The 25,199-nt window shown below is 43.2% G+C and overlaps 2 protein-coding genes across 5 annotated transcripts in view; one reads left to right on the top strand and one right to left on the bottom strand.

Annotated features, from left to right (window-relative positions):
* The window catches only part of LOC136520387 (endoribonuclease Dicer homolog 2a-like), a 30,739-nt gene extending 20,236 nt beyond the window's left edge, over positions 1-10,503 (top strand). For 2 of the 3 annotated variants that reach the window (XM_066513892.1, XM_066513907.1), the window contains exons 14-20: positions 14-432; positions 531-634; positions 1,099-1,295; positions 3,387-3,596; positions 7,161-7,529; positions 8,806-9,084; positions 9,909-10,503. In XM_066513892.1, coding sequence (XP_066369989.1) covers positions 14-432; positions 531-634; positions 1,099-1,295; positions 3,387-3,596; positions 7,161-7,529; positions 8,806-9,084; positions 9,909-10,283 — 1,953 coding nt within the window. In that variant the 3' untranslated portion in view covers positions 10,284-10,503. The remainder of the gene's footprint in view (positions 1-13; positions 433-530; positions 635-1,098; positions 1,296-3,386; positions 3,597-7,160; positions 7,530-8,805; positions 9,085-9,908) is intronic. The other variant, XM_066513899.1, reaches the window with a different exon arrangement.
* Positions 10,504-22,298: 11,795 nt separating this feature from the next.
* Positions 22,299-25,199, bottom strand: LOC136520333 (uncharacterized). Of its 2 annotated transcripts, XM_066513802.1 has the most exons (7): positions 24,523-25,197; positions 24,267-24,407; positions 24,023-24,136; positions 23,479-23,652; positions 22,721-22,836; positions 22,564-22,627; positions 22,299-22,470 (listed from the first exon to the last, which is right to left on the bottom strand). In XM_066513802.1, exons 1-7 carry the CDS (start codon positions 24,985-24,987, stop codon positions 22,456-22,458), a joined length of 1,089 nt encoding a protein of 362 aa, XP_066369899.1. In that variant the 5' UTR covers positions 24,988-25,197; the 3' UTR covers positions 22,299-22,455. The 2 variants fall into 2 exon arrangements, 1 of the variants encoding a protein (XP_066369899.1); XR_010775225.1 differs by lacking the exon at positions 22,299-22,470 and having other exon boundaries at positions 22,721-22,862; positions 24,523-25,199.

The following is a 25,199-nucleotide window of genomic DNA, read 5'->3' as shown; positions in this document are numbered from 1 at the left end:
CACTCTTGCACAGGTAATTGTCGCCAGAAGATTTCAGACAACAATTCTTTCTTTGCTTATTAGTAATGATCTTTTGGAAGTCAGCAATTCTATTAAGAGTTTACTTGAAATGCAAGTATCTCCTGGAGCTGTGTACCTACTTCTGCCTGTAGTTTCTGGAAAAATTGATTGGTGCAGCATCAAATTCTCAGCCTCAGAAATTCTTGAAGACAGTAATATGGATATTAGACACAGCCATTGTTGTAAAGGTACTGGTTTAGTGCAGACAAAAGGTGGCCCTTTCTGCCCGGGCATGCTTCAAAATTCTGTTGTCTGTACCCCGCATAATGGCTTCTTTTATGCTGTTTCTGGGTTTCTTGACTTGAATGCTAATTCGCTTCTGCATAAAAGTGATGGGAGTGTTCTTAGCTACAAAACCCATTTTAAGGAAAGGTATAAGTTTGTCTTTCCTTTGGTGTTCTTTATGTCATGCTCCCATAAGCTGTAGAAATGGTCTTTATGTATCTTATTTCTTGTTTTACATTTTCCAGGCATGGCATTGATTTAAAATGTGAAGATCAACCTCTCTTGGATGCCAGTAGACTTCTGAAAGTGCGGAACTTCCTCCACAAGTGCAACTATAAAAAAGAAAAAGGTTCCTTTCTCTTGAGAAGAGTATTTAGTTGTGCCTGTTGGCATATCCTTCGTGCTGCGTATTTATACCATGTGCTGTATCAAATTGTTTGTGCTCAAATCCTGGGAGATGGGAAGACTGAACATGGGCCTGTGCCTTTTCTTAACTGTTTTCTCTTAGACGTGAGCCTCACAGTTGCAAAAGCTAGCGTAATTGACTTGTGGGATATGGTTCCATGAGTATATAATGGTCTTTTGGTTTCTCGGGCAACATTGGCTAGAGGATAGAAGATGAAAGAGTTGCAAGTCTGGTTTTGTGTCGGGTAGACTAGTTGGCTGAATTCTAGTTGTGGGCCAGAATATCTGTAATATCCTGTACTAATAAAAGTTTTAATGGTTCAAATTATATATTTTTTAATTTAGCTTTTTAATATTCTAACTAAATAACTTGTTTGTTAGATGACTAATTCCATTACCCTGTTTCAGAAGGCAGCAGTACAAATGTGTTTGAATTGCCACCCGAACTGTGCATAGTTGTCATGACGCCGGTGTCAGCAAATACTTTGCGCTTCTTCACATTAGTTCCTTCTATAATGTATCGTATCCAATGTATGCTTCTTTCTATGAATTTGAAAATGCAATTGGGTCCAAGCATGAAGCAGTTCGATATTCCCACATTAAAGGTTAAATTCTATTGCAATTTTTCTATTTTATGCACATCCATAATCCATAATGTTTTATAATGTACTCCCTCAATTCCAAATTAGAAGACATTTAAGCTTTTCTAGATACACAATTTTTTTTCTCGAACACGCAGGAGAGCTGCGTATCATTGTATTAATAGAAGAAGAGAGTCATACATAGACCTAGACCCACACACACAACCACCCACTACTACAAGGAAACTAAATCGCCGTTTTAAAAAATAAAATGACGACCCGACCGCTACAACAGTCCATTAGACTGCTCCTTCGGCAGTGAGCAGGGAGATCCCCTTAGCTCCTGCCAGGCTCCATCAATGGGCCTCTTCCCTTGCCAAAGCCAGCACCATATTAACATTTGGTGCTGCACCATTGAAGACACGCTCATTTCTGTGCCGCCAGATGCTCCAGGCTCCCAAAATGACTAGAGAGTTCAGACCCTTCCTCAAATCTCCACCAGCCGAATTATCAACTTTTCTCCACCATTCATCAAAGGATTGGTCAGTAGGTTGTGGAGCAAGTGATGCAAATCCAAAATGCAGCAGGAGGGAGAACCAAAAGTCTCTTGAGAATACACAGCCCACAAGCAAATGATGAATAGTTTCCTCCTGTTGATCGCAACACACTGTTCTGGATGGGGGAGCCCCCTCCTTGCCAATCTGTCCGCCGTCCAGCATCTGTTGTGAGCAACTAACCACATAAAAAATCTGCATTTGGGGGGTGCCCAGGATTTCCAGATTCTCATAAGGTTCAAAGAAGATTGCTACCTGAAATAGGGTATCATAAGCATTTTTTGCTGTATATTTACCCGATGAAGATAGCCTCCAGATGTGCTTATCAGGAATGTTCTCATTCAACTCCACAGAATTCATGACATCCCAAAGGTTTAGGTACTGATTCAAGGCTGTCATACAGATTTCTCCTTGTATATCCTCTGTCCATTTCTCCTCAGTGAGAGCCTCCAGCACAGTGCGTTTGTTTGATCTTCTTTTGGGTACCAGTGCGAAAACCAGAGGTGCTATGTCCTGAATTCCCTTGCCATCCAGCCATTTATCCTTCCAGAAAAGCGTATTAGATCCGCTTCCTACTTCTGTTATCACTGCCACAGAGATGAGGCCAGCTACCTCTTTACTGACTTGGATAGGCAGATTTGCCCATGGTTTGTTGGGCGCACTCCGCTTAAGCCATGGCTATCTTGCTTTTAAGGCAATACCCAGGGACTTTAGATCTGCTATCCCAAGGCCACCCAGTTCCCGGGAGTGGCACACTTTAGGCCAGGCAATGAGGCAATGCCCACCTTTTGCCTCGTTTCGACCCTTCCACAGGAATGCCCTTCTGATCTTATCTATGTACTCTATTTTTGCTATGTATTTAGACATACACTATATCTAAGTGAATAGCAAAAATGCTATGAATCTAGAAAAACCAAAACTTCTTATACTTTGGAATGGAGGGCGTAGCTGCTAAGTTAGCTTGTTGTGCTCTAGATGTGAGAACAGAGCTATTGGTTTCCCGTATACACTGTTTTATTAGTCTATTACATTGTGAAAATAAAGGTTCTGCTCCCTTATTCTTCAGATGTTATTGCATCGTGTAGCATTGGTTCTTGTCATAAAGTTTCTTTTTCTGAAATGACTTGTAATTATGTTTTGTCCTCTTGGGATTATTTTTTTATGAGTGCTACCATTAGTTCAGTTTCTGACTTTGCAAATAGGAACTAGAAATTTATTGATACTTTTAATATAATTTTACAATATAAAATTATTTTCATGCCCAATCTAGGAAGGTCGATCTTACCAAGTCAATCTATATGATTATTTAGCTGTTGATGGTTGAATCTAAAAAGGTTTTGACATCAGAGATAAGACTTTCTAGTGCACTTATTTGGGATTGGAGTATCTAACTGATCAAGATGCAGTGCATGCTGCTTCATATTCTCTTTGTAAATTTTCAGTGAAGATTGGAATGTCATAGTGGCACATCATTTGTTGTCACCAGAGCATGAATATTCTCCTATGTGCATTGTCTGTACAAGAGTTTTCTTATTTTAACCCCTCGTTGAATGGCTTGCAGATTTTGGAAGCACTAACAGCAAAGAAATGCAATGAGGAATTTTCACAGGAATCATTAGAAACACTTGGGGATTCTTTCCTCAAGTATATTACAACTCAACACCTCTTTAGCAAATACAGACATCAGCATGAAGGCACGCTAACCAAGATGAAGAAAAACTTGATCTCAAATGCAGCTTTATGCGAGCTGGCCTGCAGTAACAATCTTGTGGTACTCTTACTTAACCTGATCTTTTTTCTTGTTTGGAAATCTAAGGTCCTGTTTGTTTTACATGAGTTGGTCCTAGAATCGTTGATTTGAAAATGGAATTTTCTGGATCATTGTTTTTGAGGCGTCGCCTAGGCGACAAGGCGTGCCCAGGGTGCTGGGCGTCGGGGTCACCACGGCATGCGTGCGTATGGCGTCCGCCATATGAGATTAGGCGTGGAAAGGCGTCGGGCGAGCGCCTAGAGGCCTGTGGCGGACGCCGGAGCAGCAAGTCGAGAGGAAGACGGAATCGGGCGGGGAATCGAGCGGACGCAATGAAAACTGGCGGGAATCGACCGCATCGCGTCCGCGCTAGAAGGAAAAGGGCGGGAATCGACCGCATATATGCTGTTGCGCGGCAAACCTCCTGCTCGAGGGCAGGTGCGGGCCGCTGCAGCTTCACGGAGAGAGGAGAGGAAAAGAGGCGGCGGCCCTGCTTCTTGGCGGCAGAGGCGGAGGCGGAGGCTTGCCGCTCCTTGCTCGAGTCCACCGGCCGCGCGCACCTCCCGTGAGTCTACCCCTGCATCTCCTGGCTGCTCGAGTCCACCAGGGGTCCGTCCTCACCGCACCTGCAGCTCCTGCCCGTCCGCACCTGCTCGCCTGCCTCCATCGACCGTCTACCCGTCCGCCTCCTATGCTCCCGGCCTCCTCTCTGGTCTCCTCTGCAGCCCTGCTTCCCTCCTCTTCCTTTGTTTCTTTCTCTTTCTCTGTTTCTTTCCCTCTTCCTCTGTTTCTTTCCCTGCAGCACTAGTCATTAAGTTATGTTATGTTATTAGAGACTAATTTGTGGCTATTGAGTGATGAGAGATTTCAGATTTGCTATTTTGCTACTTTACGTTGTGCACTAGCACTCTGGTAGCATTATTTATTATGGTATTACATGCTAAGACTTGGCAATATTAAGGTATGATTTGCTTCTGAATTTTAGTATCATTATATATTAAGATGATCGTATGGCGTCGCCTAGGCGTCCGCCATGAACGCCTAGGTGTTGTGAAGGGGGTACAGCGCCACGCGTCGCCGCAGCGCCTCAAAAACAATGTTCTGAATGCAGCTGTTTGGATCAGCAATTCAGCATAGAATCTTAATTAGAATTGGAGTCTGATTGCATCACTTGAGTGCAACTAAATTCTAGATTTATCAATACCGAGCTCTAACCCTCTGAATAGCACCCCACCTAGCCTCCTTGTCTGTACAACCAGACACCAGACAACTTCCATCTCCAGTGAGCTCCAGCAGTCTGGCCTTAGGCCACTGCTGGCGAAATTGCTAGCGACATCCACTCTGTCTGCCTCTGACAACTATCTCCTTCCTCTTCGAGCACACACTGCTCGTATCCAATCAATGCCACCACCTGGTCCATTGCTTCGTCTTTGTCACTGGCAGTGAGGCCCGCACTGCTGTTACAACAACAACATAGCATTTCAGTCCCAAGCAAGTTGGGGTAGGCTAGAGTTAAAACCCACCAAGAGCCCCAAGTCACGGTTCAGGCACTTTAATAGCTGCTTTCCAAGTGCTCCTATTCAAACATAGATCTCTAAGTATATCCTAAGCTTTCAAATCTCTTTTTATTGCCCCCCCTATGTCAATTTCGGTCTTCATCTACCTCTCCTCATATTATTAGTTTGGCTTAGAACTCTACAATGTACTGCTGCCTTTGGAGGTCTCCTTTGGACATGGCCAAACCACATCAACCGATGTTGGACAAGCTTTTCTTCAATTGGTGCTACCTCTAGGCGATCACGTATATCATCGTTCCGAACTCGGTCCATTCTTGTGTGACCACAAATCCATTGCAACATACGTATTTCTGCAACACTCAGTTGTTGAACATGTCGAATCTTTGTAGGCCAACATTCTACTCCATACAACATAGCCGGTCTAATCGTCGTTCTATAAAACTTGCCTTTTAGCTTTTATGGTACCCTCTTGTCACAGAGAATGCCAGAAGCTTGTCGCCACTTGATCCACCCTTTGATTCTATGGCTAACGTCCGCATCAATATCTCCATCCCTTTGTAGCATCGATCCCAGATACCGAAAGGCATCCTTCTTAGGCACTACTTGACCTTCCAAACTCACATCTCCCTCCTCCTCCGCCAAAGTCGCATCTCATGTATTCGGTTTTAGTTCTGCTCAATCTAAAACCTTTAGACTCAAGGGTCTGCCGCCATAGCTCTAGTTTCCTATTTACTCCCGTCTGGCTTTCATCCATTAACACTACATCATCAACGAACAACATACACCAAGGGATATCCCCTTGTATGTTCCTGGTAACCTCATCCATTACCAAGGCAAAGAGATACGGGCTTAAGGCTGACCCTTGATGAAGTCCAATTTTAATCTGGAAGTAATCTGTGTTACCATCGTTTGTTTGAACACTAGTCACAACATTGTTGCACATGTCCTTAATGAGGGTCACGTACTTTGATGGGACTTTATGTTTGTCCAAAGCCCACCACATAACATTTCTTGCTATCTTGTCATAAGCCTTCTCCAAGTCAATGAAAACCATGTGGAGGCCGCACTGCTGTTGTTGACTGGAATTTTCCAGGGCTGAGGCTTGCGCTGCTGTCGTTAATTGTGGATTATTGTTCCTCTTCTTTGGCGCTCAGACCAGGAAAAGGTGTAGGCGTGTGGCTTGGGGCCAGGCATCATGGAGCTGGCCGTTCTTCCTAGCAGACAGACTTAGATTGCACGGCTTTGGTGTCGTTGCTTGTGTATGTAAGCATGGGCGCATCTTTGATGCCGCCCTTGCGTGAGTTGCTGCTGCTCCCATACAGCGTTGGGTCATGCGCATTGAGGTCTTTGGCTCTGAACATGGACAAGAACAGTTCATGGTCTCATGGCTTGTCAAGCGCACATCCATGCCCAGCTGCACCAGATCCCAAGCCTCCACACCCTGCAGGCTCATTTTTCATGCTGTTTGATTTCAAACTTTGGAAAGAAACAGCATATGGAATGGATTTGATGTGATTTTTATTCAGCGATTTCCTCCGTAACCAGACAGAAGAATTGAATTTGAGCCCGTTGTCAACTTGTCATTTCCTCCTAGATTCGAATTGGAGCCTCATTTGAATTCATCCAATCCAATTCCACAAATTAAACAGAGCCTAATATTTTTTTAGTGTGTTAGGTTTTTGTTGAGAATCACTGATCCAGGTCCTCCCATATCCGTTATCCAAATATTCCTTCCAATCAAAATTGTTTAAAACATTGACACAGTCCGTAAATTTACTCTTTTTGCACATTTGTGGTGTCTATTCAATTTTCAGTTATTTTTGCATGCCTGTATCCATAAAAATCTTTTTGGCAACGACATGCTTACCAGTAGCCTGGTGATCATTAAAAACCTGGCTGAAGTATTAAAAAGCTGTTTAGATAATTCTTTACCAATCAGCCACTAACGCAATGTGTCTCAATGTTCTCTGTTAAAACTTGGTCCTGTCAATTGTTTGCCTTTTCTTGTTGTACAGTGTGTTTATCTGTACCATTTCTGCATTTGTTGTGCCTTTTGCTTTGATTGCAGGGATACATTCGAAGCGAAGCTTTCAACCCTGAAACGTGGACTATTCCAGGGGTTGGGTATGACTTATGTGGTAGGAGTCTGAGGAAGCTGAAAAGTAAGAGAATCGCAGATTCAGTTGAAGCCTTAATTGGGGCATATCTTAGTGCTGCTGGTGAGCAGGCAGCATATCTTTTCTTAAAATCTTTAGGAATGGATATAGGGTTTCACAAAATGCCAGTTGAAAGGAAAATTACAATCAAGCCGGAAGAACTCATTAACCTTAGAAGTTTGGAGCTAATGCTTGACTATAATTTCAGTGATCCATCATTGTTGATGGAAGCACTGACACATGGTTCATATCAGATTGCTGGCACTACTGCGTGCTATCAGGTTGGTCTAGAAGCCACCAAACACCTCTCTGTTTCAGCTTCGTTAATTTCTATCTATTTTCCAAAAGTTCCCTGTCTATTTCAGTGTAGAGGCTTTAAATCCAGTATTATTACTGTTGTGAGTATATCATGAATTGCTACTTTGCATTCTCTTATTCAGTTACAACCTAGTTTAATGAGATGAAAATCGGAGTGCTGTGGGGTACCCCAACCTCTAGGCCGTTGAGAATAACAAATATTCTATTTATATGTATGGGTGACTTGTTATTAAAAGCATTATTGTCTTCAGGGGGAGTCTACCAAATGCCCCTGGATTTTATCCTGTCTTGGGGCAGGATGGGATTACTCCTCTAGCACCCATGCTCCTTCATTTTATCCACGAGGGCAAGAGCACTAATGCTCATTCAGTTGACACTCTTCACTTGTAACTTAATTCCCCTCTTGGATACTACCCTCAGTTTGACCCTGTAAGGACAGCACAGAAAGCATAATCGAGGAAGTTTTGCAAGATAGTTTAACTTAGGCTAGAAATATAATTCATAGCCTCCTAACAGTGGATGGAAAACACCAACAAACTTGAACTGCATGTTCTGTATTCTAAGTGGACTAGTAAAAACAAGTTGAAAGCACGAGGTAATGAAATACACTATTGGGAATCTCAATACGATGTTCAAGTTGAATTATGTTGAATCACATGGTGCAGTTTTTCATTTCTGAGTGTTACACTTGTAATGGGAGTGCATTCTGCATTGTTCTGTCAGTGCCTAAAATATCGCTGTTTTGTATATAATGGGATAATGCTGCATGGGAGCACCAAATTTATACAAAAAATACCAATATTCAGATCACCAAATAAAGTATCATTAGGTTCATCATTAGATATGTTTTCATAGTTTTACTTATTTGGTGGCATAAATGTTGGCAATCTTCTCTATAAGCTTGGTTAAACTTAAGCTTGTTTAACAAGCTATAGTGACATGTTTTTTTGGTACAGAGAAAGGACTACATTGGATAAGCTGAATAATAATCTTTTGTCTTAAATGACTACACAGGGCATCTTTTGTTTGCACAGTGCAATTTGTATCTTGCATCCCTTAGAAGAAAGAGTATCTCAAAGATAACGTTTTATTGTTTCCTTTTATTTCCACAGAAAAAGAATATTCGTCTTAATTATTATGTCATCTATAATCTATAATAAATTTGATACTATCAAAGTTTATACCAAGCAGCAGGTAACCATTATATTGAGTTACTTACAGCTTTGTGCACTTGTGCAGCGGCTCGAGTTTCTTGGAGATGCTGTATTAGATCATATTTTTACTGATTATTTCTACCATCAGTACCCTGAATGCACTCCAGAACTGTTGACAGATCTGAGATCTGCTTCTGTGAACAATAGCTGCTATGCTCATGCAGCGGTTAAAGCAGGATTACATAAGCATATTCTACATTCGTCATCAGCGCTGCACAAAAGGATGGCTGACTACCTCGACAAGTTTGGGCAGTCATTTTCAGGTCCATCACATGGTTGGGAAGCTGGCATCTGTCTACCCAAGGTGCGTCTTCTTGACTGTTTGTTCCTTCTAGGTGCTAATGGTCTAATATTGTGTAACTTGTAGCACATTAATAATTTAATAGTGCACTTTTAGTGTTCTGTTGCCTGTGTTGGGGGAAAACCTGGCCTCAAGCGTGAGTGGCAATAACCAGCTAGACTCCCTCAGTTACAGATTCTTTTCACCTTTGACTAAATCCTTCAGAATAGCCTGAAACATTAACGGTTAAATGGTTAGTCCTTTACAGGACTTCCTAATAAGAAACCAACTTGATTGTATCATTAACCAGGAAACATTTTTGGTTATTACAAATCAGCTAACAAGTAGGGGCATTTATTGCCATAGTGGCTCACGCCTTGGCCTGCTCTGTGAGTGAGGGTCGTGTGACCAAGGTTAAACTTGGGGCAGCACTGTTAAAACAATGCCGTACAGCCAGGAACATCCCAGGATAACAAGTGAGTTGAAACCCATTCGTCCAGCTATTTAACACGTCAGGAAGCCTTCCCCGCCAGGTCTTGAACTTCTCATCTGGTTGCTGTGGAGCTACACATCCGACCTTGGCAATCTTAGCTATGTTTTGTGTTCGATGTAAAGCTGATTAACCCAACTAAAAACAATATTTTGTTTCTTGACAAGCCTATGATCCAAACAAACAAACATAGTCTCCATAGGTGGAGGGTAATACTATTAAAACACAATGTAACAAGGGACAAATATTGATTAATCTTGAGAAATATCTCACCCATTGTATTTCCTTTTTGGGAGGAACAATAGTAAATTTCAAGTACTCTGGGACCCTAATCGTTTGCTTATTTACATGCATGCAGGTTCTAGGTGATGTAATTGAATCTATCGCTGGTGCAATCTACATTGATGCCAAGCACGACAAAAAAGTTGTTTGGAGAAGCATGAAACGGCTACTGGAACCTCTTGCCACCCCCGACACTCTTGAGATTGACCCTGTCAAAGAGCTTCATGAATTCTGTGATCCCACAACGTGCAGTATCAAGTACACGGTAACTTGTGAGGACCGAGTATCCTCGGTGGTCGTAGAAGTACAGACCAAAGGGATTACATACAAGGCCGCTCGGACAGGCCTCACCAAGCTTGACGCCAAAAAATTGGCAGCCAAATCCGTGCTCCAAGATATGAAGGCCGCGAATAGAACGCAGCATTTTGCAAATGGTATCAGTTGCACTTAAACTTCATAGCTCTACGGTATACTTTTGTATAGATGTCATGGTTTAGAAAGAAAGCCTCGTATCAGTAAAGTACAGGTGTGCAGGTGCCGACGCATGCTACGGGCTTCCCTACTTTTGCTGCCTTTACGGTCACACTTATTAAAGCTCCTTTGGCACGGCTCATTCAAAATGGCTTCACCGGTGAAGCCAAAGTCGGTGAAGCAAGAAAAACTGGTTTTTTCTGGCTTCTAGTTCATTTTAACCCTGACTTATAAAACGGCTTTACGCTATAGTGCCTTGATTTGCGCAAAATAGATGAAGTCGAAGCCGGCATAAGTCGTGCCAAAGAGGCCCTAAGCTGTTCAGAAATGCTTTTGTTTTGGTCATGTCTCATGAGAGTGGAAGTGTGGTTTTTTCTTTTTAGACTAGGATTATGCATGTGCGGCAACGGGAACAAACTAATATCACAATATAGAGTCTGTTTACCACATAACCATGTGTTTTATGCAGTTTTAATACATGAATTTTTTTACACTATAGAATTAAAATCCAACAGCCTTCATCTTTCTTCTACCTCTAGCCTTCTTCTATCTCCAGATAATTATAAATCACAAGATCATAGATTTATATATCACAAGAAATAATTTTTTTTCTATGCAAGGACAAATTGGACGTTGGACGGGTAGTCCTCTGGTTTGCATGTGTATATGCGTATAGGACGGGCGGTCCTTCGGTTGGCTAGCACACTGGTCCTTTGTGGGAGCTGAGTTGGTCATGTCACTGTGGGAGTGCACGTGTATAGGCCGAGCATGTGTATAGGCCGAGAAGACGGTTGAAAAGAGAGGAAGGGAGAGAAAAAATCTATGTGTTTTTTTTTTTGCTAAAACACATGTGTGTTGTATAGCATTTCTGTTTTAATTTTGAATGTGTGGTGTATTATTATAAAAAAAAAGATTCTTTCTGATGTTCCCATGACAATGGTGACCACGGCGAAAACAGGGGTGCTATTTTTCTGTCTTATATTGTAGCCTCGTTAGCATTTGGCTTGCCTCCCTCATCTGTTCGCCCTACAGTTTTTTTCATCCAACGTTTCTTTAACTTTTTGTTGTTTGAACGATGTATTCTGAGACTTATTAACTCCGCCTATGTTGTCTTAACATAGCAGGTCCCAAGTCCTGGTAAAGGAGGATGGTTGTGATAGGCGTGGTGAGCCAACGTTAAATCTAACCATTCTAATGGAGATGAAACCCGAAAGAAAACCGTTGGGGCGTAACCCTCTTAGCGACGCGTTATATCGGAACCCGGGTATGGTGTTAAATGAGTAAGGGCCGGGTCGTCACCCCCGCGACGCGCCGTGTCGCGATCTGGGCACGGTGTCAAGTGAGCAAGGATCGGGTCGTCGCATCCTTAGTGGCGCGCTACATCGGCGCCCGGGTGTAGTAAAAAATGAGCAAGGGTCTTCGCATCTGAGTCGACGGGTGCAAAGGGTAAGGAAGCTAGTTGAACCAACTAGGATCCGTTTAGGTAGTTGGAATGTAGGGTTGCTTACAGGTAAGTTAAGAAAATTAGTTGATACTGCGACTAGGAGGCGTGTAAATATATTATGCGTTCAAGAGACTAAATGGAAGGGTCAGAAGACGAAGGAGGTGGATAATACAGGTTTCAATCTTTGGTACACAGGGACAGTTGCGAATAAAAATGGAGTAGGAGTTTTGATTGATAAGAGCCTCAAGAATAGTGTGGTGGGAGTGAGAAGGCAAGGAGATAGGATTATCTTAGTCAAGCTTGTCATTATTGATATGGTCTTGAATGTAATTAGTGCGTATGCCCCCCAAGTAGGCTTCAATGAGAGTGCTAAGAGACAGTTCTGGGAAGACTTAGATGGCTTAATTAGAGTTGTACCTAGTAGTGAAAAGCTTTTTATAGGAGGAGGTCTTAATGGGCATGTAGGTACTACAAGCGTAGGTTTCGAGGCAGTTCATGGAGGTTTTGAATATGGTAGTGGGAATTAGGAGGAGGAAGTTCTGGACTTTGCGATAGCTTTTGACCTGATAATAGCCAACACTTTCTTTAGAAAGAGAGAATCTCATCTAGTGACCTTCAGTAGCGGACAACACTCTAGCCAAATTGATTTTGTCCTCGTAAGAAGAAAGAACAAACGAGCATGCTTGGGTTGCAAGGTGATACCAAGGGAGTGTGTTGTTTCTCAACATAAGCTTTTGGTGGTAGACTTTCGTTTTCAGGTGCGTGCCCGTAGAGAAAAACAAGCTAAGATTGAAAGAACAAAGTGGTGGAAACTGAAAGGGGAGACGTCAGAGATATTCAGGAAAAGGGTTATCAAAGAGGGCACTTGGAAGGAAGAAGATGACATAAACAACATGTGGGAGAAGATGGCAACCAACATTCGAAAGGTGGCCTCAGAGGTGTGTGGAGTAACCAAAGGAAGTGGAGGCGAGGCTAAAGATACTTGGTGGTGGAACGAGGAAGCCCAAAGGGCTATTAAGGAGAAGAAAGAATGTTATAGACGCTTGTACCATGACAAGAGTGGACAACATAGAGAAGTACAAGGTGGCAAAGAAGACTGCAAAGCGAGCTGTAGGTGTGACAAAGGGTAGAGCGTACAAGGATCTTTACCAATATTTGAGTACGAAGGAAGGAGAGAATGACATTTATAGGTGGCAAAGACAAGGGACTTCAACTAAGTTAAATGCATTAAGGATGAAAGGGAGCATCTCTTGGTGAAGGAGGATGAGATCCAATATCGATGGCAAGAGTATTTTGACAAATACTTCTGCTAGGTTTCAACTCTAGCCTATCCCAACTTATTTGGAACTTAAAGGCTTTGTTGTTGTTGTATTCCGAGACTCATTATTAGGTGAATAATTTGTGTTTTTTTCATACTTACATCTTTAACTTTTTGTTTCTTGTTTGATACTGTAGATTCATTCTAGAATTGATACACTAAAGGTACATGAGAACACAAATGTTGGTTGTTTTTCAGCCATCAACATTATTTTTGCTTTGTATCTTATATGTTAATAAATGCCCGTGCTTTGCAATTGTGAAAAATTACAATGCAATAAAGTAGCATACAGGGACAAATTGTGATGAAGAGATTATGTTTTGATTCTCGGTAATTCTACAGAACATGGAATCATAAAAAAAATCGGATGCTCTACTTCGTGCTTGCTACAGCGACCAGCCCAATAGGCCCATCTACGCTCTCTGCTCTATCTACTCGATCTACACTGCGACAGCCGATAGAAATCCCCAATTCCTCGCTTCACTCGTTGCGGCACCGCGCCGCTCGCTCGCCCCAAGCCGCCTCACGGTGGCGCCCCAATCCCGCGTCGAGCCGCGCCACGTCTGCCACCGCGCTATGCTCCATCCCCCCACCACGCCCACTCCACCTCGTTGCGTCATGCCCCGTCCCTCGTCGCGTCGAGATGCTGCCGACACCGCCATCCCCACTAGGTGGTCGTGGCCACTGTCGACGCCGAGCATCGCGACGCTCGACCTCAGCTCGTGACATCACGAGATCCGGAGTGGCTAGACCCAGAGCAGGCTTTTCTTCGGCTGCACCTCACGCTCTCTTCCTTCCTTGTATGTTGCAAGCGCGTGTTGCAAGCGTATGTTTTAAATGTTTTAGATGTTTCATATGCATATTGCATGTGTTTCATGTGGATGTTGCAAAAGTAGATCGGGATGTGTATATGTTGCAATAGCTATATACGTATGTTGCAAGCTTCTATTCCAAATGTTTTAGCTGTTTCAGACGGATGTTGCACGTGTTTTATCTTTTTTTCTTTTGGGTGTTGCATATATTTCACACTTACATTATAAGTGTTTATATGGGTGTTGCATATGTTTCACACTTATGTGGTAAGCGTTTCATCCGGATGTTGCATATGTTTTCAACACGTGTTTCCCTCGTGTTTCAGAGGTATGTTGTAAATGTTTCTTCTATATGTTGTAAAGTAGATATGGTGTTACACATGTTGCAGTTGACCCCATCTGCAGCAGCCGCATACTACAACTGCTGGACCCGCTTGCATGCACGTGGGTGTGGAGGGGGCGCGAGCGGCAGGCACAGAAAACCGTGCGGGCACAGATTGAGACGGAGTGGGCGTGGGACACAGAGAGGCGCGGGACCCCATGTGAAGCAGGCGTGCGGCACGCCACACGCTAGCCCCCATCTAGATGTCCGGGCGCTAGCCTTTCCCTTTGATTACTATAATGATATGCAGGAATTAAATTTGTTTCTTAGGCCCTGTTTGGGAGTTATGTATTATAAGCACTTCCATTTGTAATTTGTTGTGCACAAGAATACTACCGTATACTTTTTACACTTGGAAAATGTTGTTCGGCTAAGAAACTAACTTCGGCTTGCATGGTTGCATCAGCTAGTGCATTGCTAGCATTGCTGTGCTTTGCATCTCAAAAGCATGAATAGCAATTGCTGTGCGACAGACATAGGATCCTACCATCCGTGACAGTAACTAGCATGTCATTGCTATTATCTATGCTGTACTAGGAAAGGTCAGCTAGGGTACCGATGTATCTTTTCTTTGCACTGAGATCACTGGATCTTGCACATTTTAGTTCCAAAAAGTTTTCTCAAAAAATACTACAGTATCCGTCACATCGAATCTTACGATATATGCATAGAATATTAAATGTAGATGAAAAAAACTAATTGCACAGTTTGGTTGGAAATCGCGAGACAAACGTTTTAAGCCTAATCAGTCCATGATTGAATACTAATTGCCAAATAAAAACGAAAGTGCAACAGTATCCGAATTTTCCAATTTCGTACCACTAAACAAGGCCTCACGAGGGAAATTGTACGAGTCCGAGTCCAGCAGTTGTCAGAGATTACACAGAACGCAAGGAGACATGGGGATCAAGAGGGAAGATACCTGAAAAACGAGCCCAGCACTTATCAGAGCACAGAGAACGCAAGGAGAGATGTTAATCAACAGCCTATTTGCTCGATCGTGGATCATAAGCTGAAATAATATTTTTTTCTCACACTAAACTCGCCAGTAGTAAATAATCCACGATCGTTTACGGCCTGCAGAACAGTAGATTTGTTCAAAATCGCCATGGATTTGCTTGTTGCCGCAGAGCAACTCTCGCCGTGGATCCGCGTTATGCGATCGCGTGTGTCGTCAGTGCTGCTGCTCGTAGCCGCTGCCGATGCGCCCACCCCTCAGATGAATCGTGTCTGGATCGGCGTCTCATGAATCGCGTCTTGATCTGTCGGCTGCCGCGAAGTCGCGGTGCCTCAGGCGAGTCGAGGCGGCGCGGCGAGTTGAGCCCGATATTTCTCGTATAATTTTCCAGACCTTCGCAAGCAACAATATTTTTCCAACGGTTTTGGTCTAATACGGGAGTAAATTTAGGACTTTTTTTTTGGGGAACACAGCAATTTCACATGAATTATACATGAATTTCACAAGAATCAATTCATTTTTTCACAGAAAAAACGTAGGAACGAGAGAAAAAAAACCCACGTTCCAAAAGAGGCCTTAGTAAACTCACCATCCATCCAAACAGCATTTTAAAGAGTGGGTTGTAAAAAAATCTGGGCCTGTAATTTACAGTGGTTTTTAACTGAAAACCATACATCCAAACAGGCCCTAATTAATTTACTTGGGTCATGGAGACACCATAAATTCAATCCAAACATGGCAATGAAATTCAGGATTTGTATGCTTCAAGAGGTACACAAATAACATTGAATCACATTAGATCAATGGATGTAGCAGTTTTGGTGGTCCAGAAGTTCAGCAGCCCACCCCATTCAAAATCGTATATTTTTTTAAATAAAAGAAATAGAATAGTGGATGAAGCCATGGATCTCCCTCACCAGTGTCTCTAGTTCAATCCCCTGCAGCACCCTCTTTTCTTCATCCCTCACTGATGTTTCTAATCCAATCCAACATATGCACGTTGCAACCCATGTGTAGGCAGTGACAGAATGGCCAGCGATGAACGACCATCACCGATAATCTCGTTGTCACCACAGCAATAGGAACCAGATGCTCACCCCATCGTGACTGTCTTCACTCTGTCATATCTAGGAATTTGCATCAACGCATGGCCTCATGAGTAAGAATTTAGGATCTGAATGTGTACAAGATGAGTATGACAAATTCATATTTTTAGCAACATTCAAATAATATTTTATTTGCACCACTGAATAGGCCTCAGCAGGATACAGTGCATTGAGCAGCGTAAATGGCAGGGGCCACAAGAATGCACAGATGAGAATAACATGAACATCTCATATTAGACAATGCTAAGCTAGATCATAGAGAGACACACACACACAGAGAGAGAGAGAGAGAGGAGGAGGTCGTGTTGGTGCAGTCATATATATTAAACATTTTTTTAAACCCATGAACTGTAAAAAAAAAAATCTATGCAGTTTCATTAAGGAAGGACTGAGACCCACTGCAATCTCACCTACAATGATGAAGCAACGGAACATACAGTGACCAGCTAATCATGCAGTACCAAAGAAATGCGCTGGTTCTTTAAAAGCGTGCTTCAGATACATTGTAATGTTTGCTCCACTGCGTCATCTCAATAATAAAATATGAACCAAAAGATAGGTAATAGCATTATACATGAAAAAAGTTACTCCATAACGAGTTAACTTTCTGCACGTCTTGATACAAAGTTCTGCACTACCTCACCCAACGATTCACAAGACAATTCCAGAGTAGCTCACAGATCTCCTGATTGCTATTAAGCCAAAATCAGGACTACTTTTTTCAACCATGTAACAGTATTTTTCTCTCACAACAAATCAGTTCTACAAATTAACCGCAGCAAGAATAAGTCCTGTCGAACAGAGTCTAAGTAGATGAAATGTGAATGCTAGACAATGAGAAGTTCACCAAAATTTAACTATGCCCCGTTCGCTGGTCTGAAACTTGGTATAGTGATTAGTGATTAGTGAAACTTAAGTCAATCAAATCAGAAAAAACTCCATTTATGGTGGTATAGTGATTAGTGAAACTTAAGTCAATCAAATCAGAAAAAACGCACACACTATGGAAAAAAAATTAGTCCTAAGGAGTAGTTACGTAAGGGTGCCGCACTCCCTTAGCGGGTCCCACCAAGCACGGTTTGTGCGTTGTATGAATGCATACGTGTTCAGTGGGAGTATGTCTACATACATGGGTAAGAGGAGTATGCAGGCATACATATTATACGTATTTAGCAAAAAGAGTATGCACACATACGTGTTGAAGGAAACTGAGTAGTATATTATTATACAAAAATTGCCATGGATCCCGGATGCACGCATACTTTTTGAATAGAGTATCTGTACATACTTTTTAGAATAGAGTATTTATACATACTTTTTGGAATGGGGTATGCATACATACATCACATCCTCCACCAAGATGACCTCCACAACGTCTTCATCTTCGTGGAGGATGTGGTGTATGTATGCATACCCCATTCCAAAAAGTATGTATAAATACTCTATTCTAAAAAATATGTATAGATACTCGCCGCGACGCCCAGCAGCCATGCCGCGACGCCCGCCCAGTGGCACCCGCCGCGCCGCGAGCTCGCACGGTCGCAACGCCCGCCCAACCGCGCCCCCGTCGCGGTCGCCGCACCCACCGCAGCGCCTGCCTTGCCGCGCCCGCTGCGCCGCGAGCCCGCCGGTCGTGCCTCCCTCGTCGATGTCGCGCGCCCTACCCAATAGGCACGAGTGGACACGGTGCGGATGGGATAACTGTGATAAGGGCATTTCAGTCATTTCACATCTGATTTTATGTGTTTTATTTTTTTTTAAATCACTTAATCAGCCTCTAAATAACGGACATCCAAACCAAGGATAAACTACTCCTTCGTTTCAAAATAACAGGAGTAAAATTACAAAGTTAAAAAAATAAAGGTAAAATCACAATTGAACTTCTGGAGAGAGGCAAAAACATCGTTTTCCCTTTATTAATCTGTGAGATTGACGTGAGTTGCTGAAATTGTGTGCCGGACATATTTTTGTACGACCTTTGGTCTATCTATTGACCTGTTGCTGGCCGGTGCAGCGCTATATGGTTGTCAGATTAAAATTCGGTCCAGCTGCGGTTGTTCCGAGTCTTGGCGAACTATTATTTTTTATTGACTCGATTGAGTTGATCTGGTGCGATCAATTATTTGGTTGCACATACGAGTAGCCTGGCGGCCTGGCCTTCTTTTATTATTTTTGAGTGGAAGGTGCGGCCTGGCCTGTGTGCCTTCGTGCGAGAGGAAAGGGCCAAGGCGTGTAGCCCACATACAAAAGGAAATGAAAGGCCGGCCCATGTGCAGGAGAGGCAGGCCTGTGGACTTCACGTGCAAGGCTAGGGCTAATCAAAATAACTTGTCAATTGTTCAAATATAACTTGCTATACTTTGAAATTAAACTTACAATACACAAGGTCATGCAGTTTGTAGTGTTTTTTTTTTAGTTTCAGTTTAATGAGTTCTGAGTTTCATTTTTCATTATTCCTTCCGGTTTAATGAGTTATTAGTTTCCTTTTTTTTCAGTTCTTGTGTTTCAGTTTCCCTTTCAGTTTTGAATGCCTTACTAAATTCTACATATTAGTTTTCAATTTTTGTGTAGCTTTTCGTCTCATTTCTTTTCATTATTTTCTGTTCAAGGAGTTATGGGTTTTATTTCTCAGTTATCCTTTCATTTTAATGAGTTTTGAGTTTTATTTTCCCTATTAGTTTCGAATGTCATCTTCATTCCTACGTAATAGTTTTTCTTCAATTTTTTTTGTTTTTAAACATTTACATTTTTTGTTTAAATGTTCCTTTTAGTTTTCAGTCAACCATTCAGTTTAATGAGTTTTGAGTTTCATTTTTTCAGTTTTTGTGTTTCAGTTTCTCTTTCAGGTTCAAATGCCTTCCTAAATCCTATATATATTAGGTTTTTGTTTCATTGTTTCTTTTAGTTTCAGTTTAATGAGTTATGAGTTTCATTATTTTCGGTCACCCTTTCAGATTCGACTGCCTTCCTAAATCATACTTGTTAGTTGTTCTTCAAATTTTCCTGCTTTTAAATATTTCATTTTCTAAAATTTGTTTCTTTAATTCTAGTTAAATATGTTATCAATGAGAAAGTTGTCATGTATTTTGGAGAATACTTGTCTTCGAATGTAAGATTTCAGTACTATACCACCCATAAATTGACTTAAGATCTTTCAGGATTACATGGTAGTAACTCTGATAATTGTCCTAGCACATATTGTATATAAATTACAACTAGAATAAAATTCTTTAAAATAGATGCAAGTGTGATATAGTTTTATTCGTCTCGTTACGTAGAACACAACGGTGCAGACGGAATTAAAAATGGATGCACCCTTCAAAAGTTATAGAAAGTTAAAATAAATGTTTTGGGTTTGCTTAACCTGCATCAGGGTGACGTCATGATGAAAGTGACATTTGCAAAGGACAAGGGCGGTGGAGGGACATTTGCATGTTGCTCGTTATTTTGAAAATGGAAAGGACAGGCGTGGGGGAGGGACATGTCGTGTGGGGCTGATTCGCGCGCGGTTGGCTGGGGTCGCGCCGTATCCTAGAGCGCGACGGATCGCGCTATAACCCTGTCCTTGTTATTGTTTTTTTTCTTAGCTGGAAATTTAGAGATGCTGTTTTCTAGTTATTTGCGCCGTGAAATATTAGGCATGCCAGCATTGAGTTGGTTGGTCGCTGGCAACGACGAGCAGACGCACAAGGCAGTCGACGCTGTTGAGTTGTTGTTGTCTTCCCCATCGCGGGGCCGGGATCATGGGAAAATATGCGGTGGAAACTACTCAGGTGCAAACTTGGAAACCAATTTGAAAAAATGTATTTTTATCGTTTAAAACAAATCTGAAATTTGGCACATCCATAGTGCATACAAATATGTACTAACATGGAAAAGTTGAGATGTAAACTCACTATTGAAAAATTCATACAAAAATGACAAAATTTTAGGTGAGTGTCACTGAAAGACAAATTTTTTGTTTTCTAGTGCACATGCATCTTAAATTTCTCATTTTCTTATGAATTTTTCTAGTTTGAGTTTGCATCCTAATTTTTGCATGTGAATACATATTTGTATGCACCATGGATATACCAAATTTCAATTTTTTTTGGAACGAGCAAAATACGTATTTTGAATTGGTTTCCGTGTTTCCAACGCATATTTTGCCCGGGATCATTGCGGCGTGTGGGAGGCTGGGAGCTGCCACCGCCGCCGGGCACACGGCAGACGCGCGGTCACCGCCGCACACCGCGAAGAGGGCCAGGACTCGAGCCCGGTCATGCTGGCGTCGCCGGCTAGGCGCGTGCGGGCTCCGCCACCGCCGAGCTGGCTTGTGCGGGCGCCGCCGTCGCCGCGGGCTCCACCGCCAACGTCCAGGCGCGTGCCCCTCGGCTGGTCGCATCCTCGTGGCCTCGCCGGTTTTCCCCGGCCGTGCGAGCGGGCTCGCGAGGATTCGCAGGTGGAGCACAGTGGACCGGTGGGAAGCGCGGAAGGGGAAGACGGCGGTGGCGTGCTGCAGGCGAGGTGGGCGTGCTCTGGCGTGGCGGCCGGATGGAGGCGCAGACAGAGAAAGACGCGAACGTCGATCGACGGGTGGGAGGGGATGAGGTCGTCGGCCGTAACTCGTGAGGGTTCGCAAGTGGCGGGAAGAGCAGAGGGTTCGCGAGTAAGGACAAATGAGCTGAATTGCCCGAATCAACGGCTTGATTAATGCTGACACGGGGATCCGACGGTCATAAAAAACCAGGTGACGTGCCTCAATATGGTCGAGCTTGGACCCTGGTTTCGAAAGGTAGAGATATACTCCCTCCTTACTTTAAAAAATAAAGTTATTTTGGACAGCGATACGATCTCTAAAGCATAACTTTAACTCTTGTTTTTTTTTAAAATATTTATCAAAAAGTGATATATGTATATTTTTATGAAAGTATTTTTCAAGACAAATCTATTCATATTGTTTTCATATTTCCAAACTCAACAACTTAAATGTTATTCATAATTTATATTCTCAATGTTTAACCCAAGTCTTGTCCAAAACAATTTTATTTTTAAGTATGGAGGGAGCAGATGTTATGCCATTTTCTTTTATACTACCTCTGTCCTGAAAAGGATGCAACTATGAGTTGCATGTCGGTTAAAGTGTTTCACGTTTAACCAAGTTTCTAGTAAATAATATTCATATTTATAGCTTCAAATAAATTTATTATAAAAATACATTTCGTAATTAATCTAATGATATCCATTTGATATTATAAATATTTATAATTGGTCAAACTTGATATACTAAAACACGATACTGTTCTAGAATTGCATTCTTCTAGGACGGAGAGAGTATTAAGTAGGCCATGTACACACTAGTTAATTTTGGAGTAATTCTATCATATCGATGTAAAGGCCCGAGACCAATGAAACTTATCTGGACAAAAACATCTCATAATGGTGTTCAGGTGCTCGTGCTAGAGGTTTTGCTGCTTGTTCAGTTGTACAGTGAAGTTTTGTTTTGGGTGAAAGAAAAACTTGAATTCAAGTGAAAGCAAACCACCATACCTCCTTAATTGTTTACCATCACAATGCTCGTCTCGCTACTTTTGCAGAAATCCAGTATCACTAAGAGCATCTCCAGTGTAGCTGAGAATCGAACCGAGCACATTGTAGCCATGGAACCGTGATTGTCAGACAAGAGAGCGTATCGACCAGCGCTTCAAATTTGAACAAGTTGGTGTTTGTTCCACGGTTTCTCTGGCTCGTGCTCAAGGCCCAGCACTTGCTTCTAACACTGCAAACCAGCAGAGAAGTGCAGTGTGCAGAACCAGAAAAAAAATTGGACCTCGCGCCAATGATTGCTAGTTTGCTACACCGACCAACTCTGATTCCATCAGCTATTTCTTCCTGATATTCTATGGCAGATGCTGCACAATTCATGTTTCATGCCTGTTCGGCTGATCCACTTACGGATGATTTCGGCTGATTCAATAGTATTCTGTGAGAGAGAATAAGCTGAAACAAGCTGAAAGAAGTTCAGCCGAATTACGGATGATATCTACAAAAAAAGGGTTACACCTGCAGAGTTGCTGCAGCTAATTGTTCAATTTTTACATAACCCCTGAAGTGATGGATGGGCAAAGCAGCTTTCCAAGGTCTATGGGGTTGCTATCTGGAGTTGTCCTGAAAGGACGTCAAGAAGTTATCAGTGTTAACACGATAATACAAGAATGGCAACGTTGAAATGATTCGGATTTAATGCTTGATATATTTTACCTTTGAAGCAGCTGGTGTGGAGGTACCATCAGAATTCCTTGCTTCTGACTTTTCGTTTGAGTAACTGGCAAGAAGCCAACAGAGTGCACATTAAGGTTCGAGCGATAAGTTCAGCCACGATAGTTAGGTGATATTAGAAAAATATGATGATACTCACGTTGACAGTATTGTGACCCAGACAAGCTCCACACAGTCGACCCATAGAAGTCTTTGCTCAACAGGAACCACACCATATGTAATTAAGTGTGCAAAAGGCCACAACTTCCATCCAGCCTGCAACAATCCAAACAAAGTTTCAACTTTGTCGGAACAGGAAATAAGACAGATAAAATAGCTAGAATTGGTATTACAAATATTTGCAACAACATCATCAAGAGACAGGTATGTTATTGTTATGCCCTGCTGTGTATTCAGTTGAAAACCTCCATAATAATGAAGTGAGGGAGGGTAGTACAAGCACAGGCATAGAACGATTAAGGGTTACTAAATGGAGTGCTAAAACATTGGAAAGCAATAAGGATGGTTCAGTACACATGGTTCTGCTATTGTTCAACATGATCTATTATTGTTCAACATGATCTATTTAAGTTCAGTTATAACTATGAGTTATTATGCTACATGTTATGTCTGTAAAAGTCATCATTCTTTGCCTAGAGCCAGGAGCAAATATAGTATACGTGTACCACTATCAATGGAGCAGACTTTCAAAGGTCCGACAATTAATCCCAAGGATATGGATAGTCTCAAATGAATAATTCATGTAATTAAGACTCAAGTTGCCAATATGTATAACAGTATGCCCATGGGTTGTTCATAATGAAAGTGAAAATAAGAAGCACAACTCTTATGTTTAATGCTTGCCCAATTCCCACCCTGCGAACTGATTAAACTTAATCAGGGAAGATGAATCCTTACGGTAAGCATAAGCCAGAACGTGGACTTGAGCTCGCTGTAGATAGTGGTAGGTGATTCCAACCGAAGGAAACCCAAGACCACGAAGTAGATACTGTTCCAGATTGCAGCCCAGATGGTCTGATCGAATGCAACCTTTGCAGGGACAACCCACCAATCCTTGAATGGGAACAGTGCCTGTCAACATAACAAAATTATGTACTCCATCAGGTCTGCCTTAGACAGCATGTTAGCTCTCCAAATTTGTTAAAAAAATTAAAATGATATACATATAGATGTGCCGATTAGTTGAGCTCTATCTGATGCCTGCTATGTGCCAGTTAGTTTACCCCCCAACCCAAAACTAAAAATCAAACTGATGGGAAAAGTTGGGCAAACCACTTATACTTCAACACCTTAAATTAAAACACGTTTTATTTGTTTTGTCAATTCATCAACTTAAGAATTTTCTTAACTTTTCGTGTGGTTGAAATACGCTCCACATGGACAATTTGTACTAGAATGTACAAGCACAAGATAGCTAAGCAGGTCATGTAACGATGGTTACCTCACAGATATGGTAGTAGTAATGTGAAAGTGACCCATGAAGCGTGAACCCAACAAGGCCAGACCGGAACATCCGAGCACGGTCGAAATCAAATATCGGCTTGCCTTCGTAGCACTGCAAGCATAAGCAGCAGCAGCAAAAACAAACAGCAGAGTCAGTAATCACACTGATGTTGCAACAGGACATGACATACGTCTTATGAGTAGTGGTAGAGTAGCTGTGGAAATTTGAAGTGTGAAGGCACCTGTGCAATCCAGTCACCAAGGGAGTAGACGACACCACTGATCATCATCTTGGCTAGAACCGGGTTGGCTTTGAGGGCCTCCTCGTACGCGGACCAGTTGTGCTCCGGCATATAGCGCAGGATCTCGAAGATCGTCCACCCCTGTATACCGAGAAATCAAATCAACACGCCCGCCGGTACATGGCTCCGAATCTAATCAGGAATTAATTTATGGGATAAGCTAGAGGGATAAGGGAATGAAACTGAGGAGACTCACATGCCAGTAGTCCTGGTCGACGGTGAGCAGCTTGGTGAGCGCGTAGGTGCTGGCCGCGAGCACGATGGCCGTGTTGATGCCCCGGTCCAGCATCTTGTTGCCGTCGCCACCGCCGGAGGCCCCGGACCCGGAGCCCGATCCGCCGCCGGTGAATCCCCCGCCGACGTCGCCCTGGAAGGCGAGCCCTCCGATGTCGAGCTGCCTTCCCCCGAGCGGCGGCTCGTCCCGCTGCTCCTCCAGCCTCCCGGGCACCGCCGCCTCCCCCTCGCCCCCCGGGCCAGGCAGCACGTCCGCCTCGTCCCCCGCCGCGGCGACCCGCACCCGCAGGGCGCGCCGGAGCCGCCTGGCCGGCCTCGGAGGGAGCCGGAGGAGAGTCGGCGCGGCGGAGGAGGGGAGGGGGAGCAGCCGCCGCCTGGAGGCGGGGGATGATGGGGAGGCCACGGTCGCCACGGACGCCGCCGCCATCGCCCGCGCGCTCCTCGGCTCGCTAGTCGCTACCCGACCACACGCGCGCTGACGCGCGCTCCAACTCTCTTCCCTCACGGCCGCGCGCGCGCGCGCCGCTTTTATCCGCGGCGGCTGCCTGCGGAGTGTGGATCTGGAGCGGGCGGGGCCTACTGTTGCTGGCCCTGTGGACGTGAGCCGCGCTTGCCCGCGCGCTCCAACTCTCTTCCCTC

The sequence above is a fragment of the Miscanthus floridulus genome, chromosome 2 (genome assembly GCF_019320115.1).
Source record: "Miscanthus floridulus cultivar M001 chromosome 2, ASM1932011v1, whole genome shotgun sequence".
NCBI classification, from domain to species: domain Eukaryota; kingdom Viridiplantae; phylum Streptophyta; class Magnoliopsida; order Poales; family Poaceae; genus Miscanthus; species Miscanthus floridulus.
This window is presented reverse-complemented; position numbering and strand designations above follow the sequence as displayed.